At 47.4% G+C, this 16,861-nt stretch overlaps 1 protein-coding gene across 2 annotated transcripts in view; it reads left to right on the top strand.

Moving 5' to 3' along the window:
* Pde6a (phosphodiesterase 6A) overlaps positions 1 to 16,861 on the top strand; it is a 63,280-nt gene that overhangs the window by 20,649 nt on the left and 25,770 nt on the right. For both annotated transcript variants that reach the window (XM_050158034.1, XM_050158033.1), the window contains 8 exons: positions 4,277 to 4,343; positions 7,605 to 7,652; positions 8,089 to 8,238; positions 8,698 to 8,841; positions 11,606 to 11,671; positions 11,793 to 11,939; positions 12,827 to 12,934; positions 16,074 to 16,183. In XM_050158034.1, the coding sequence (XP_050013991.1) occupies positions 4,277 to 4,343; positions 7,605 to 7,652; positions 8,089 to 8,238; positions 8,698 to 8,841; positions 11,606 to 11,671; positions 11,793 to 11,939; positions 12,827 to 12,934; positions 16,074 to 16,183 (840 nt within the window). The remainder of the gene's footprint in view (positions 1 to 4,276; positions 4,344 to 7,604; positions 7,653 to 8,088; positions 8,239 to 8,697; positions 8,842 to 11,605; positions 11,672 to 11,792; positions 11,940 to 12,826; positions 12,935 to 16,073; positions 16,184 to 16,861) is intronic.

The raw sequence follows: 16,861 nt of genomic DNA, 5'->3' as shown, positions 1-16,861 counted from the left end.
GCAAGCATGCTGGGTTATATATCAGGAGGAATAGCCTGTGTTGACAAGCAGCCTCAGCACCACCTCCCCTCCACCCCCCAAAACAGATGATGGTCTCAAATTGAGGCTTTTCAACCACTTCTGTGGAGCCACTTCTGGGGTTCAATAAAAGGGAAGAGCAAAAATAAGAAGCTGGGAAAGAAAGTGACTCAGGCCCCAAGGAACACCACATCCAGAGAAGGGCAGGAAAGGAAGGATGCTACAGGTGCCTGTAGAGGACAATTTCAGGAGCAGAGAAGTCACAACCCCTTTTGGGATAAGTTGTTTTGGTCAGCAGAGGGTTCCAGAAAACTTATCTCCCGGAATCCCTTCCTGTACTAAGAGCCACGCCCAGAGCTCTTCCTGGAGACAGACTCACTTTCTTGCCTTAATTGTGGGTGCCATAAACTGCAGTCAGTGGGAGGATCACACCTTCAGCTGCTGCCCCCTCCCTGCAGAGCCAGTAGAGATAACTGGAAACGCTGACTCAGCCTTAGTCACCAGGTCAAATCCTAAAATACTCCTCTGTCACCCAGAGATGCAGTTCTCAGGTCTGTCTTTTGCTAGCTGAGGATGAGAAATAGTCTTACATTCCCCTCTTGCTGGGTTCTCTATTCCAGCACATTCCTGCTTGGATTAAAACTGGTTCTGGGGATGACGAGATGGCTCAGTGGTTAAGAGCAATGGCTGCTCTTCTGGAGGACCTGGATTCAATTTACAGCACCCTCATGGTGCACTTGTAACTCCACAGCTTCAAAGGGCACCAGATATTCACATGATGCACAGCCAGACATACTGATGAAACACCTGTCCACACAAAACAACTAGCTAAAGTAACAGTTCTTTGCCACCACCCTCTCTTTTCTCCCTCCCTTTCTCTCACTCCCTCTTTTTCTCTTCTTTACTTTAAATACAGTCTTACTATCCAAGTCTGGCCTCCAATTTATAATCCTCCTGCCTGAGTGCTGGGACTACAGGTGTGTAACCCATGCCTAGGTCTGAGTTTTCCTGAGCACATTTTTTTTCCTCCTTCAATTTTCTAATGTGCAATCTTCAAACATGCTGCTCTCTAACCTCCTTTTCTTCTCCTTTTATTTTTTTTATTTCTTTATCCTCTACCCTCTCCCCTTTTTAAAAACAGGGTCACATGTAGTCTGGGCTGGCCTGGAACTTGCCATACAGCAGAAGCTGGCCTTCAGCTCCTGATTCTTCTGCCTTGATTCCCAAGTGCTCGGATTACTGGCAGGAGCCACCACTCCTAGCTTCCACCCCCTTTCCTACCTTCACACTATGAAACTATGAAACTCATGTGTGTCTTTTGCATTATCACAACTCACAGCTTTCCTGGGTCTGTCTGTCTGTCTTTCTTTCTTTCTCTCCTCTCTTTCTTTCTTTCTTTCTTTCTTTCTTTCTTTCTTTCTTTCCTACCTTCCTTCCTTCCTCCTTCCTTCCTTCCTACCTTCCTTTCTCTATCTCTTTTTTTCTCATGTGTATATGCATATATGTACATACATGTTCATACAATGTGAATGTACACACATGTGTGCATATGTAGAGGCTAGAGGTCGATATTGAGTATCTTCTTGCTCTCTCATTTGAACCCAGAGTTCACCAGCTTGCTCTGGGGATCCAGTCTCCACCTACCGCTGCAATCACCACTAGCCAGTGCTAGACCCACTGAGCCATCCCTCCAACCCCAACCCCAACCCCATCCCCATCCCCGGTGCTTTACTAACCCAACACACCTCACCAGGCTCAAATAACAGTCACCTTTCTCCTTCCACCTAACCCTCTCCTGTGTCTCCTGTTTTAGGTTTCTTGAAAACCTGCTGGTCTAGTGTAAACATGTTCTCGTTTTTCAGTACCTACATTAAAACTGTAAATCCACTCTGAAAAGAAAAGGAAAGAAAGAAAGAAAGAAAGAAAGAAAGAAAGAAAGAAAGAAAGAAAGAAAGGAGTCCTTTTCTAATACAAACCTTTGAGTCAGTCAGGATACACCTGACATCACTGTAGCAGCACAACCTTGAGGCCTATGGTACCAGCACCCACCCCACCACTTACCCACTGCCAACTGGGGTGTGTGGTGGGGACCATCTTACAAGGATTGTCATCAGATGGGCTGGAGAGATGGCTCAGTGGTTAAGAGCATTGCCTGCTCTTCCAAAAGTCCTGAGTTCAATTCCCGGCAACCACATGGTGGCTCCCAACCATCTGTAATGAGGTCTGGTGCCCTTTTCTGGTCTGCAGGCATACACACAGACAGGATATGTATACATAATAAATAAATAAATATTTATTTAAAAAAAAGAATTGTCATCAGGTATGGGCCAAAGCTGACAAAACAGATACCGATTGCCTGGCTGGATAAGAAGATACCTGTCTCTGTGGACACCCGTATGTGCGGCACACAATTAAACACATGTACACATAAATGTAAAAAGTCTTAAAGGATAACATATTTATCTCTGCCATATTCTACTGACCACACAGGCCGGTCATCACTGCATCAAGTACACTAAGTCAAAACCATGAGGAGGTGGAAATTCCTCAGCATACCTGGAACACTGGTTTATTATAAAGTGTGAAAAAGGTCGTGGTGTGAAATGAGATGCTTACAACACAGATGCCTGCCTCGTGTCAAGTCTACAAAGAAATCAAAGTTAATTAAAAAGGAGCATTACAGAATAGAAAGAGAGAGACATGAGTAGGCAGTCCACAAAGGCAACCCATACATCAAACACATTGTTATAAGGAAGACCACGGTGATGGCATTCTCAGGCCCTACCAGTAAGGCTATAACTCGAAAGTCTGAACACACTAGGTATTGGCAGGGACATGGAACAAAGGAACTGTAACATACCACTGACAGGTGTAAAATTGGTACAATTACTTCATAATTAAAAATATATCCATGTTACCACTCAACATTTTGGAGACATACACTCAATATTTCGGAGACATACACCCAATATTTCCGAGACGTACAGAACTGAGTTAGCGGTGCTGTTTCATCTCATCTCAAACTGGGGAAGGAGCTAAGGGATGATGGGCAACGTGTGAATGGATAAATTGTGCTACTGTGGTGAGAAGGAAAGAATCAGGCCAATCGGGTTAGAGAGGAGAGGGAGCAGAGCCACGTGGGAAAATGCTGCAGAGAAGCAATGGAATTATACCACAATGACAGTTCTTCAGGGTTAGGGCCATGGCTGAGAGGGGCTGGGGCTTCCAAAGTGCTGACACTGCTGTTCTTGATCGGTGTGGGATTTCTGAAATGTTCACTTTCAGGGGTGTCTCTGTGTGTGTGTGTGTGTGTGTGTGTGTGTGGTGTGTGTGTGTGTGTGTACATGCACATGTGTGCACATTCTGAGGCCAGAGGACATCGAGTGTCCCTCTCTATCCCACTCTCTATGATTCCCTTGAGGCTGTCTCCCTTGAACCTGGAGCTAGGCTTGAGGCTAGCAAGCCCCAGTCATGCTCCTGTCCCTACCCTTTCCCCACCATCAGGGCTATGGTAACAGATATGCGCAGTCACACTCAGCTTGTTTTACATGGGTTCTAGGGATCTGAACCCAGGTCCTCAGATATGCTCCAATTACCCTTGGAGTTATCTTTCCAGCCCCAAATTCACTTTCTCATGAGTGATGATGATTGGTATGTCTCTTTCTGAATGTATATTATATTCTTAATGTATATATTCTTACTGTAACCAAGCAAAAGTAATACAATCATGTGTCTCCTCAAGGAAGGGGACACATTTGGAGAAAGGCATTGCCAGGTTTTGTCATTGTACCAATACACAGTAAAGAGGCTGTGATATCACTGGGTGATGCATCTTATGGGACCACTGACATATATGTGGCCCACTGTTGGCTGAAGCGCTGTTATACTGCACGTAACTGTAAGTCTAGGAGCCGTAGTGTTGCTTCTCCTAGAGATAAGTATTAAAGTGTTAGTTTCGCGCTCAGTCCGTGACAGGAGTAAGCCTCTCCACGTCACGGGGGAGGATGATAGGACTTTTGCTCTGCAGTCAGTAACAAGCAGTGGATTGAGTGTTTGGATAGTCCAGTCTCATGGACAATTATGAATATGTTTTATCCGTGACCTTCTTTTCCATTTCTGGGTGTGCGGTAGATGGCTGACCACTCTTTGGGGCTGAGACAGCTGTTGTGAGTGAAAGTGGGGCACTGGGCCAGTGGGAAGCGGGAAGGCACAGTCCCCGACTTGAAAATTGCCATTTATTTGTCTTTGGCCTTTACAGGAACCCACCTGCTGACCACTGGGCTCTAGTGAGTGGTCTCCCCACCTACGTGGCCCAAAATGGCCTGGTAAGTGACACAACTTGGAAGGGGGAGGAATCTGAATGAGTAGGGCAGCAAGAAGACTTAGAATCAAGAGAGCAAGGGAAATGAGGGTTCATGTGGCTCTTTTGAACCACAGTCTCTTGTTTTTCTAGTTTACGCAGCAGCTGACCCACAGAGAAGAGCACATAATTGACATTTGGGGAAATAAGCAAATACAGAGAAACTGTTCTTACACAGAAAGGTGTACTGTGTCGCCGACAATAGAAACTGGCGCAAATACACCAGGGACAGCGTCATGACAGGCTGGTCTACCCGGATCCCCAGATACCGAGAACCAAGCTCTTGCACCAGACTTAATGGTCATTCCCAGCCTTCTCCTCCTACCCACAAACACAGCAGAACACCCGTGTGTTACTTCCTGCCATACCTGTGTGACAAAATACCTGCCCCGGGACCTCACCCAACTTCCAAAATCACAGCCCAGTGACCTATTTCCTCTAACTAGGTCCCGCCCCCCAAGACAGCATCTTCAGCACCACCAGCTGGGACCAAGCTGTCAGCTCAAAAGCCTGTGGGGGGAGACATTCTATATTTAGACTAACGAATGTCCCACCCCTCAGGGTCGAGAGTGGAGTGATGGCGTGCGGTCTCTTGCATCCCAGAGCAGGGTCATGTCCGGTAGCTACGCATCACCCCTATGTGTTGTTTTGGCCTGTGACAAAGCAGTGCACCATGGCAATCAAGTGGTCAGAAACCCAAGAAGGAGACAGGGAGATGAGGTGTGGGTTCCAATACTCCCTTCAATTGGCATGTGCTGATAAGTGGAAGAGTACCTGGTAGGTCCTCTCACCTCTTAAAAGTTTCTGCTACCTCCCAGGAGGGTCTTGTTGATGATCAAGTTTTTTCACCCATGAGCCTTTGGGGGTCCTCCATATCCAAAATCTATGACATGCTGACTTGGGTGCAGGGGTTGGGAGCCACACGCTGTATGTGCTTAATACAAGAGTATTAGTTAGGTCTGAGACAAGAAGACATTTCAAGGTGGCTTGAGAGGGAGGAAGGAGTCAGATCTAGTGGACCTTGGGTGCCACTTTAAAGCCTAGGACTTTAATTCACAGGTGACTGGAGGCAGACAGAGAAGAGTACAGTTCAAGTAGGAGGTGATAAGAATCTCAATGGAGGGGGTAGGGGACGTGGCTCAGGTACAGAGTGCCTGCCTTGTATGCATGAAGCTCTGCCCTTCATCAAACCAGTTGTGGCAGCCAACTCCCAAAAGGCAGAGGCAAGAGGATCAAAAGTTCAAGTTCATCCTTGGTCACATAGTGAGTCTGAGTCCAGTTGAGTTAAATGAGTCTCTCAAACAAACAAAAACCAATCTCGATGAAGGCAGATGGTCCTTAGGAACTGACGGTGACCCAGGCCCCAGGTAAACGTGCTCATTTAATATAACTTCAACAGAAACGAGATGCAGAGGAGAAGAGACAGGGTCGGGTCTCACACGGAGAAGGCAAACCTGGCAGGACTTGGTGAGTCAGAGGGCAGAGGTGCAGCAGGACAGAGGGAATCTCCAGCTTCCAGATGGGCTTGGACATTGTGGTTGTTGAGCTGCGGTATCCAATGATAAGTCACTTTCAGTCAAGAAGGAGAGACATTTCTCAGGAGCACGTCCGGCGTCCCAGCACGTGGATGACAGCTCTGATACCATGGAGAGAGTAGTGCTGAGACAGGGACGGGGCGTCTTGGAGTCAGGCAGCGCTGGAAACCATGGGTACAGGTTAAGCTCCCAGGGAGAGTGCATCTGGCACAAAACCCAGAGATGACAGGGTTTCCAGGGCAGGTGGACAAAGAGGATTCTGTGAAGATCAAACACGAGAGGTCAAAAATGTTTGGAGACCCAGGAGAGACAGTGCCAGGGTAACTAAGGAAGCAATGCAAGATATCACATTCGTGTAGCACAGAGATCTGACGAGAAAGAGGCAGGAGTCCCACCATAGCGTGAGGCCCTTGGCAGCCACGGTGAAAGCAGATTTGGTGGCAAAGTGGGGACAAAAGCCAGCAAGAAGGCAACTGAGGGATGGTGGTCAATGAGCAGGTGAAAAATATAAGAGAAAGGAGGAGAATGCTTGCCTGGATGGTTGCTATGGTGATTGTGTCAGCTGGAGGGAGTTTAGCAAGGCTGTGGGAGAGATTGGAGCATGCCCTGGGTTGGAGGAAACAGCGCTGAGAGAGGGCAACAATGAGGAGGGAGGTAAGGGTATCTGATGGACATGGTCCTTGCAGAGCCTGGAAGGATGCTACAATGTATGTGCAGTGTTTGGAAAGGAACAGGGACAGCTGTTCCTCTGAGACCAGGCAGCCTACCTCTCCAACGGGCAGTCATGGCCCATGTGGGAAACTTTTTGAGAACTGAAAGATGGCTTCCCTCCCTGGGGGGATTGCAGAAGTCAACCAGATGTCTTTGTGCAGTGTACACTACATAGCTGCACACGGTGGCCCCATTGTCAGTGCTCCAGAGGGATCAGATCTAGTCTTCAATTCTAGCAATATAGAATTGGAGTCAAAACACTTTTTGTTTCTTAGTCTACTTTACAGCCCAAGGAAAGAATTCTTTCCTGTCAAACAAAACAAAACTCTAACTAAGCCAGAGATGTTTAGAGTAGCTTGGTGGGCTATGCTGGTCACCTCAGTCTTTAGGAGACAGAGGGAGGTTGGCTCCAAATCCAGACCAGCCAGTACTATGTAATGAGATCGAATCCCCAAAGGAAAACAGAACATAGCTGGAGAGATGGCTCAGTGGTTAAGAGCACTGACCGCTCTTCCAGAGAACCTGGGTTCAACTCCCGGCACACACATGGCATTTAGCTACTGTGTGTAATTCCAAGATCTGACACCCTCACACAGACTTACATATAGGCAAAACAACAATGCATATACAATAAAAGTAAGAAAACAGAACACACATGCACACACAGGCATCTGAACATGCAAATACTTAACAAAAGAACTGCAGGATGGGGTACTATGCAGTTATTAATAACGACAGCTGTACATTTAGCTTTTTCTAAAGCCTAGACATGCCTCAAGAATGTAACAGTTAAAAGGAAACTCTACCTGGTGACCTTTCCTATCGGGTACCCTCAATATCAGCCCTGAGCCATTTTGAATCTGTCCACCTGATGAGGACAGCGCCACCTTGGGCAAGGACATGTGTTTTGAATAGTGAGCGGGACTTGTAGGCTCTTGTTCGGCCCTGACCAGCTGCTTTATCCCCCTCCGGGCTTGCAGATTTGCAATATAATGAACGCGCCGGCCGAGGACTTTTTTGCTTTCCAGGTAAGCTGTTTTTATTCGTTCTCTTAGCCAAGGGACTTTTTTCTTTCTTTCTCTGGAAAGAATGCTAGAATACACCAGGATTGGCCTACTTTCTTGGGAAGGGAAGAAGGCGCCAATTAGTTATATCCCAAGGTCCCTTTCTGTTTCAAGAAAATGCACATCCTTCATTCTCTGAACTCAGGACCAGGGCTTAGGCTCCTTACTCCCGGTCTTGGATGTTTCTGATCCTAACACTACGCCTGGCACTTGCCAGGCCTGACATCATGGGGATGGGAACCATTGTTCCTGGCATAGGGAATCAATTCACAGTGTGTGTAAGCAGCTAAACCCACACAAGATCCGAGCCCTGTCCTCTCAGCTGAGCCAGGTCCTTGAGGTCCAGCCACCCGTGCAGCACGGAAGGGGTGGAGTCTGAAGCCCTGCCGTTCCCTTGCAGAAAGAGCCCCTGGATGAGTCTGGGTGGATGATTAAAAATGTGCTCTCCATGCCAATCGTCAACAAGAAGGAAGAGATCGTTGGCGTGGCCACGTTTTACAACCGCAAAGATGGGAAGCCCTTTGACGACATGGACGAGACCCTCATGGAGGTGTGGGATGCTGGGTGACCCTTGCCTGGCGGGGTTCAGAGTCCACCAACTTCAGGCTTGGTCTCCAGAACTTCATGGTGGGACCCTAGTGTGTAACTAACTGCCTGACCGCGAGGAGGGATGGGGGGCAAGTTTCTCCTTGTCCATTCTTCACTGGCCCACAAGGTTCATACACTTCACTTTTGGGGACAGTGTCAGGTTAACATGAGAACTCATGAGAAAGCGCAGAGCTCCTGTGTACTTCCTGCTGGCTGCACACTTTTACTTTCGTGCCGTCAATTTTTTTAAAAAACCTTCATTTGAATGCACTGACCTCCATATTTTACCACTGCCTGCCTGCCCCACATAGCTTTGCAAACCCACTTTATAGCTGAGAAAACAGAGGTCTCGACAGTCTCGCCCCCCAGCCAGCACCAGGACCCAGGTTGCCGCTGCCTCTGATTCTTTCTTTTTGTGCAGTCTTTGACTCAGTTCCTGGGCTGGTCAGTCTTGAACCCTGACACCTACGAGTCCATGAACAGACTTGAAAACAGGAAGGACATCTTCCAGGACATCGTCAAATATCACGTGAAGTGTGACAACGAGGAAATCCAGAAGATCTTGGTGGGTAGCAGTCTTCACTTGTTCCGCCCTGGTGGAGTAGGGCCGTGGAGCTGTGCCAGCCCGAGACCAGGTGTGAAGCCCAGGCGGCACAGCCTGGCCTGATTGGGTTCATCCCGGTCTCTCCCACCTAGCACAGACATGCAGCAGGCCTCAAAGCTGAATGGATGGATAGGTGGGCACCAGAGAGTAGCCATTAATGACTGCCTGAGGAGCAGTATCCCTTGCAGGGTCACCTCTATCTTGGAGTCTGACCCTGGCTTGACAGCGCTAGAAACCCCACTTTCCCCTTGACTCAAGACTGACTGGGCACTAGAGACAGGGGCACCCAATTTCAGCCCCTTACTTTAAGCAGGACACTTTTTATCTGGTAAACCTATGGCGTCATCTCTTAGTGTCTCCCTTCTACAGGGCTACTCACTTAAAAGCCCTACACATGTTTAGCGAGCAGAGCAGTAAGTAGTTCAGAGAGAGTAGGAAGCCTTCCCATAATTACACTCTTTGTATTTAGGGATGGAGCAGAGGCTCAGGGGTACATTGCTTGCCTTGCATCATGAAGCCCTGGGTTTGATCCTGAGTGTTGTACAGACTAAGCAGGGTGGAGCATACTGTGATCATGGCACCTGAGACACGGAGGCTCAAGAGTTCAATGTCATCTTTGGTTGCATAGTGATCTTGAAGCTAGCCTGAGCTGCAGAAAACCCTGTCAAAGCAAAATACAGTTCACACAGCAAATTCCCGTTTAAGGGTATGTTCGAGTCTTCACATGCATTAGCCCCATGGGGAGCAGGGAAAGATTTCTTACCTAGTGCAAAGATGAAGAAATGGAGGCTCCAAAGAGGGAGAGGACGTGGCCTCAAATCACCTAGTATGAGAAGAGTTCTCACTTAACCTTCGTCAGGAAAATGAACTACTTTTTTTAATGGGTGGTTCGAGAGGTGGTGAGCACCCCACGGGGAGAGTATAGAAGTTCTCATGTATCAGGGGTGCTATTGTGAATGGTGAAATGGATATGCAAGGATCAGTGGTTTAGCATTCCTGGAGACATTGGTATTAAATAAACCAAGATCCTACAAACAAATTGAGCTAGTCAAATGGCTTGGGATATGATATCCAGTTGAGATCCCACGGCCTTGGTTATATACATCACACACTGAAAAACATGCCAAACCAATGTTCTCAGAGATCTCCCTTCCCTTCCTTTCCTTTCCCTCCCCTCCCCTTCCCTTCCTTTCCCTCCCCTCCTTTCCCCTCCCTTCCCCTCCCCTCCCCTTCCTTTATCTTCCCTCCCCTTCCCTTCCTTTCCCTCTTTTGTTTTTTGAGACGCAAATAGCCCAGGCTAGCTAATCCTATCTCTGCTGCCCAGTGTGGGGTTGTGTTGCACTCTGGGTGTTTTTTTTTTTTTTTTTTTTTTTTTTTTTTTTTTTTTTTTTTTTTTTTTTTTTTTTTTTTTTTTTGCTTTGCTTTGCTTTGCTTTCTTTAGAAAAGAAGACATGTAGCCCTGGCTGGGCCCAGACCTGTTCTATACTCGAGAACGACCTTAAATTTCTGATCCTCTTGCCTCTACCTGAGATTACAGGTGTGTACAACCATGCCTAGGTTAGGCAGCAACCCGGGGCTTCACGTGTGCTGGGTAAACTCTCCACCACTTACCTATATCCCCAGCCCAAGGCCAGTTCCTAATCTTAGAAAAATGCTAAAGAAAATCTTATTATCCCTAATCCATTAAAGGTCAATTCACAGAAGAAAACACCAAATTTAGATGAAATACCTCATGGTTTGCTTGACTCAGGCTGTAAGGCCAGCCAAATACTGGATAGGTAGACCAGAAGGACACGTAGCCTCAGCAACCCAATTGGAAGCTGACAGATTTCACTCTGGATCAAGAAATCAGAAACAATTAACAGGGTTTCTTCATCTGGCACAAAGGAAATTAGACCCAAAGAGGGAAGGAACTTGTTTCAGGTTGCACAGCAAATGAACGAACCAAGACTTTGGCCAAAACCCTGATTATTCTCAGCCGTTAGTAACAATAAAAATATAAACACCAATATTATTTTGTTAGTACTACACTGTGACAATACTTTACATACTTATATTAGTTGAACTTCTGTTTGTTCAGGGACAGTTTTATTGTATAGCCTGGGCTGGCCTGGATTTCTCTGTATAGCTTATGGTACCTTGATGTCTAAGACTCCCCTGCCACAGCCTCTGGGATTGTAGACATGTTCCACTATGTCTGGCTGTTTCACATATTTTGTTTAAAAACAAGAACCAGGCATGGTGGAGCATGCCCATAATCCCAACACTCAGGCAGCTGAGGTTGGAGGGTGATGGAATGTTGCCGGCCATCAAATCTGAGCTAACCTGGGCTTCACAGTGGGACCCTGTCTTAAAAACAAAATCCTGGGGGTGTAGCTCAATGCTAAAGTGCTTGTATGGGCAAGGCTTGGGCTCCAATATTTAAAAAAAAAGACTATACAATCAAATGATTAGTTATAAGCTTTTATTATCTCTATTTATCAGATGTCAGAATTAAGGTTCAAAGGTACTCGGTAACACAGCTGCAAAGTGACAGCCTGAATTTAAATGTAGCTCTCCACGGCCCTGACACCCAGGACTCATTCGTCAATGGATGCTGGTCAGCAGTCTCTGAATGGGTGCTTCAGCTGGAAGAAGGGGAGAAGCAAATGTGGGATGTGGAGATTTCCTTGGGTTCTTGAAGCAATAACCTAATGTGTCTTCTCTGCTGTTTGGGGCATGACAGAAAACCAGAGAAGTGTATGGGAAAGAGCCGTGGGAATGCGAGGAGGAGGAACTGGCTGAGGTCCTGGTAAGCAGCTTGACCCTGGAGCAATAGGACTCGAGTATCCCTTCACCCTGCTTGGCTTCTCCGGGGGAGGGGCCCGGGAGCACACTATGCTCCTTAACCACTGGACTCCACTCCAATCCAGCAAGGAGAACTTCCAGATGCTGAGAAATATGAGATCAATAAGTTTCACTTCAGCGACCTGCCCCTCACGGAGCTTGAGCTGGTGAAGTGCGGCATACAGATGTACTACGAGCTCAGAGTGGTGGAGAAGTTCCACATCCCGCAAGAGGTGAGGCCCACAGCTGCTCGCCCTTCTGCACTCTGCAGCCCCATCCTGTAGTCCAGCCTGGCCCTGAACTTGTGGCTCTTGGTCCTGCCTCAGCCTCCTGGGTGCTGGGACTCCAGGTGGGAGCTACTATACCCAGATCACTGACCTTCTCTCCTTCCCTCCCTGCTTCCTGGCTTTTAAAACAAAAACAGTTTGGTCTATAGAACATGTGGAAGGAGTATGTGCATTTGGGATTCAGAATATGTGCCCAGGGCCTGGTTGGATTCTGTTAGAGAAGGCACTGTTCATTGGGATCAAGGTCCTGGAACTCTCATGCGGGTGGGCGATATTAGTTAAGCTCATGGGAACAGGCCTTTGCCACTGCAGAATTCCTGACAAAGGTGCACTGTGGGAGATGTGTGTGAAAGAAAAGGAGCACAAAACCTCCCAGACTTTGACGAAAGTAGGGCCTTTCAAAGCATGCCCCAGACCACGTCAGTACCACCCAAGACTCTGTTGGGCTGGCCGTAGGCTTTACACACCCATCCACCCCACAGACCCAGACACAGCAGCATGCCGCCAGCTCTAACAAACCTGACACTTAGTGGACCAGCCTGAGAACCACGGGATTAAACAATCCTCCCTCCCAGGACAGTTGCCTCCCAGGCACATTTAGGAATCCCTGCTGAAGCTCAACCTGAAAAGGATGTGGGTGGCTCATGGTTATCTTGTCCCCAACACCTACAGTCATAGTGTCAAGCAGGAGGTTGCTTGTCTAGTGCTTCTGCATCTGTGGACACTTTCCACTGTCTGGGCCAACGATGGGGTTGGAGGACCTTGGGTGTCCTGAGGGAGGTCCTGGCCACCTGGGCAGGCGCATGCTGCCTCATTGACATATGTGTTCACAGGCCCTGGTGCGCTTCATGTACTCACTGAGCAAGGGCTACCGGAGAATCACCTACCACAACTGGAGGCACGGCTTCAACGTGGGGCAGACCATGTTCTCCTTGCTGGTGGTACGGAGGGCTGTGGGGGTGCGGCCACGGTGTGGCCGTTTTTATTTGTTGATTTTTAAGAATTGCACAATTCTGTCTGGGAGTGTAGCTTAGTGACAGAGTAGTTGCCTAGGACGTTCAATTCCTAGCACTGGAAAAAAAAAAGAATTGTGGACATAATACAAGCATAAAAGGAGATTCATGAATAAACCAGTGGGGCAAGCCTGTAATCACAGCACTCAGAAGGCCAGAGCAGGTTAGCCTGCACCACCTAACAAGAGTCTCTCAAAGCATAAAACCACCAAGAACAGACAAGTGTACAGAGCTTACCAAATTTTCTTTTTGTACCACACATACATGCCATTTATTTTTATGACCAATGGAGTAATCTATAATATTTTATTTGAAAAAAAATATATCATATAATGGTATGTTCTTCCATTGTATATGCCAATCAGATTTTTAAATTTTTTATTTATATTTTCTGTGGATGAGTGTTTTGTCCATGTGGTACACCGTATGTGTGCAGTGCCCAGAGGGACTAGAAGAGGGTATCAGATCCCCTGGAGCTGGAGTTTCAGGCTGTTGTGGGTGTTGGCTACTGGACCCAGGTCTTGTGGAAGAGTAGCCAGTGTTTTTAACTGCTGAGCCATTTCTGCAGCCCCAAGATTCTTTCGATATATAAACACATACCCGTATAAAACACATCTCTTACTAGATGAGGCAGAAAGCTTACCACTGAAGTCATTTTTAGAGGTACAATCCAGTGACGCTAAGTACATTCACAATGTGCTGTGCTTGCCAGGGTCACTCTAGGACACTCATTCATCTTCTCAGACAGTAGCTCTGTACCCATTAAACAAGAATGTCAGTTTCTCCTAGCTCCTAGGCCACCCCTTCACCTTCTTTCTATAGAAACATGACCACTCTAGACACTGTTGCCAGTGGGATCACACAGACCTCTGTGTATGACTTTTTTCACTTAACATAGCGTCTACAAGGTTGATCCCATTACATGTTTTTTGCTGCACAGAACAGTTGTCCATTGCAACCTGTGTGTGTGTGGAGGGGTTGTTCTAGGACACCTCTGCATACCAAAACTTTGTGTGTGGTCAAGTCCCTAATATAAAAAAACAGTGTATTTGTGTGTAACCTATGCCTCCTATATATTCTTGTTTGAGATAGGGTCTTGGAGTATAGGTCAGTTCCACCTTGAAGTCTACCTTTTGGGTCCACAACTGGTTAGACCCACAGGTATGAAGCCCATACATACAGAGGGCTGACTGCAATGGCTGTCCTAGAATTTCTTTACTCAACACCCTATTGTTGAAGATGAAGGTTGTTTTCTAATCTTTTACCATGACAAGCATTGCTAAAATGTCTTTGGGTGGCCTTGGTATGTTTGTGTCAATATTTTTGACACACATTTCAGAGTCCATCATATCTCATCGAGTGTTTCTCCATACAGGTCATGCTGCAACAGCAGCTGGCCTCATGCTCCTTGCCTGCATTCCTTACCCTCATGACTAGCACTGCCTAAGCACTAGGGTTTGGAAACAGGAGTTTTAGCTAGGCCACAGAAAGTGATGACAGCAATCTTAGATTAGGTTTTTCTTCCTTTCCCTTCCCTTTGGTCTCTCCTTACCCCTACCTGTGTGTGCTGTGTGTGTGGGGGTCTCATGTAGCCCAGGCTTGCCTTAAGTTCTCTACGTAGCTTGAAGATGACCTACAACTATAGATCTTCCTGCCTCCATCGTCTCAGGCATGCGGGCATCACCACGCCTGGCAGTTTGGCTTGCTTCACTGAGTCAATGTCAGCTCTTCAGAGTTCTCCCCCACCTTCACTTCAACCTCAGCACAAACAAGAGTGAAATAGTTGAAGGAACCCCAGAGAAAACTCCTTCTGGCTGTACCTTGACTGGTAGACCAGGTTTAGAAAGTCAGCGTTAGGAGTATGGCCATGTTCAAAGACCTCCCAGTGACAATATGGCTGCCAGGTTTGCTATGATCATTACATCCAACCCCTCCCACTCTGGGGCACAGATGCAGAGGTCCAATTAGGACGACATAGGAGTAGGGTGCTCAGCCTTCCTATTTACCTGGGTTACCTGGGAACTGTCTCAGCTTGATATTGGAGCTCTACAGCCCGAGTAGAACGAACCATTGGTCACCCCGTGGAGTGGAAACAGAATGAGATCAGAGGTGGCTGGGGACATAGCTCCCTTGGTAGAGTGCTTGCCTAACACACACAGATCCCTGGGTTTGATCCCCGGCACTGCATCATCTGCGTGTGGTGGCACAGGCCTGCAATTTTCGCACATAGGAATGGAAGCAGGAGGATCAAAAATTCAAAGTTGGTGGTGGCACACGCCTTTAATCCCAGCACTGGGGAGACAGAAGCAGGTGGATCTCTGTGAGTTTGAGAACAGTCTGGTCTACAAGAGCTAGTTCCAGAACAGGGTCCAAAACCACAGAGAAACCCGTCTTGAAAAAAAAAAAAAAAGAAATTCAAGGTCATCTTCAACTATATAGAGAGTTCTATGCCAGGGCCTACAAGATGGCTTGGTGGGTAAGGGTGCTTGCTGCTAAGCCTGATGAATTGAGTTTTATCCTCATGAACTATAAGGCAGAAGGAGAGAACCGGCTTCCAAAAGTTGTCCTTTGGCCTCCACATATGTGTTGTGGCATATACAAACACACACACACACACACACACACACACACACACACAGATAAATATAGCAAAAATTTTTAAAATGAGTTCTGGAAGCCGGGCGATGTGGTGCAGGCCTTTAATCCCAGCACTCGGGAGGCAGAGGCAGGCGGATCTCTGTGAGTTCGAGACCAGCCTGGTCTACAGAGCTAGTGCCAGCACAGGCTCCAAAGCCACAGAGAAACCCTGTCTCGANTACAGAGCTAGTGCCAGCACAGGCTCCAAAGCCACAGAAAAACCCTGACTAAAAAAACCAAAAAAAAAAAAAAAAAAAAAAAAAATGAGTTCTGGAAAAGCCTGGACTATATGAGACCCCGCCTCAAAAGCAAAAGCAAAGAAGCAGACTTCCATGTGTGGGCTCTGGCTGTGCCCTCTCCACCTGTCTCTCTACCTTGCTTCCCTCCCCTAAATAAATGTTCGTGGCTGATCCCTCTAATATCCCTCCAGACAGGAAAGCTGAAGCGGTACTTCACTGATCTGGAGGCCCTGGCCATGGTCACTGCTGCCTTCTGTCACGACATCGATCACAGAGGCACAAACAATCTCTACCAGATGAAGTGAGTCGGTCTTACCACCCTGACTTCCCTATCTCCCGGTTTCCCCCAGACTCATTATCCATATATGTACAATCCCTGGGCTGGCTTCTAGGGAAAAGCCCCACTGTCCGAAGCCTCCCACTTTCCCCACTCTGGATCTAGGTTTAGATCTACAGTAGATGGAATAATGATTTCCCAAAGATGTCCACATTCCAAATCCAGGAGCGTGGGAGTGCTGGCTGACATTCAAAAGGGAGTCGAGAGAGAGGCTTGGAATGCGAACCAGGATGGTGCGCAGGGTCACAGTCCAAAGGGTCCTGGTGAGGAGGCAGGGAGTTAGGAAGAGCTAAGCTTCCATCTGCTGCCTTCGAAGATGTCAGAAGGGCCTACCAGCAAGGAATGCAAGTGTCTCTAAGAGAAGGGAAAAACACGGAAATAGACTCTCTCTTCCAGGGCCTCCAGAAGGAGAGCATCCTGGGCCCCACGTTAGCTCTCTGAACTCCAGGGCTGAAAGGAGGTACACTGTATTGTTTTACATCAAAAGTTGATGTGGGAGTGTCATATATCAATCTGTTGATTTCATTGGTTAAGTTATAATAAACCAACTGCTTGGCCTCAGCTTGGAACATAGATGGGAGGAGTAAACAGAATAGAATTCTGGGCGGAAGAGGAAGTGAGGTCAGACTCTGCTCTGCTCCC

Source organism: Alexandromys fortis, unplaced genomic scaffold, assembly GCF_014885135.2.
Source record: "Alexandromys fortis isolate MF-2015 unplaced genomic scaffold, M_Fortis_MF-2015_v1.1 scaffold_94, whole genome shotgun sequence".
In the NCBI taxonomy this organism is placed as follows: domain Eukaryota; kingdom Metazoa; phylum Chordata; class Mammalia; order Rodentia; family Cricetidae; genus Alexandromys; species Alexandromys fortis.
This window is presented reverse-complemented; position numbering and strand designations above follow the sequence as displayed.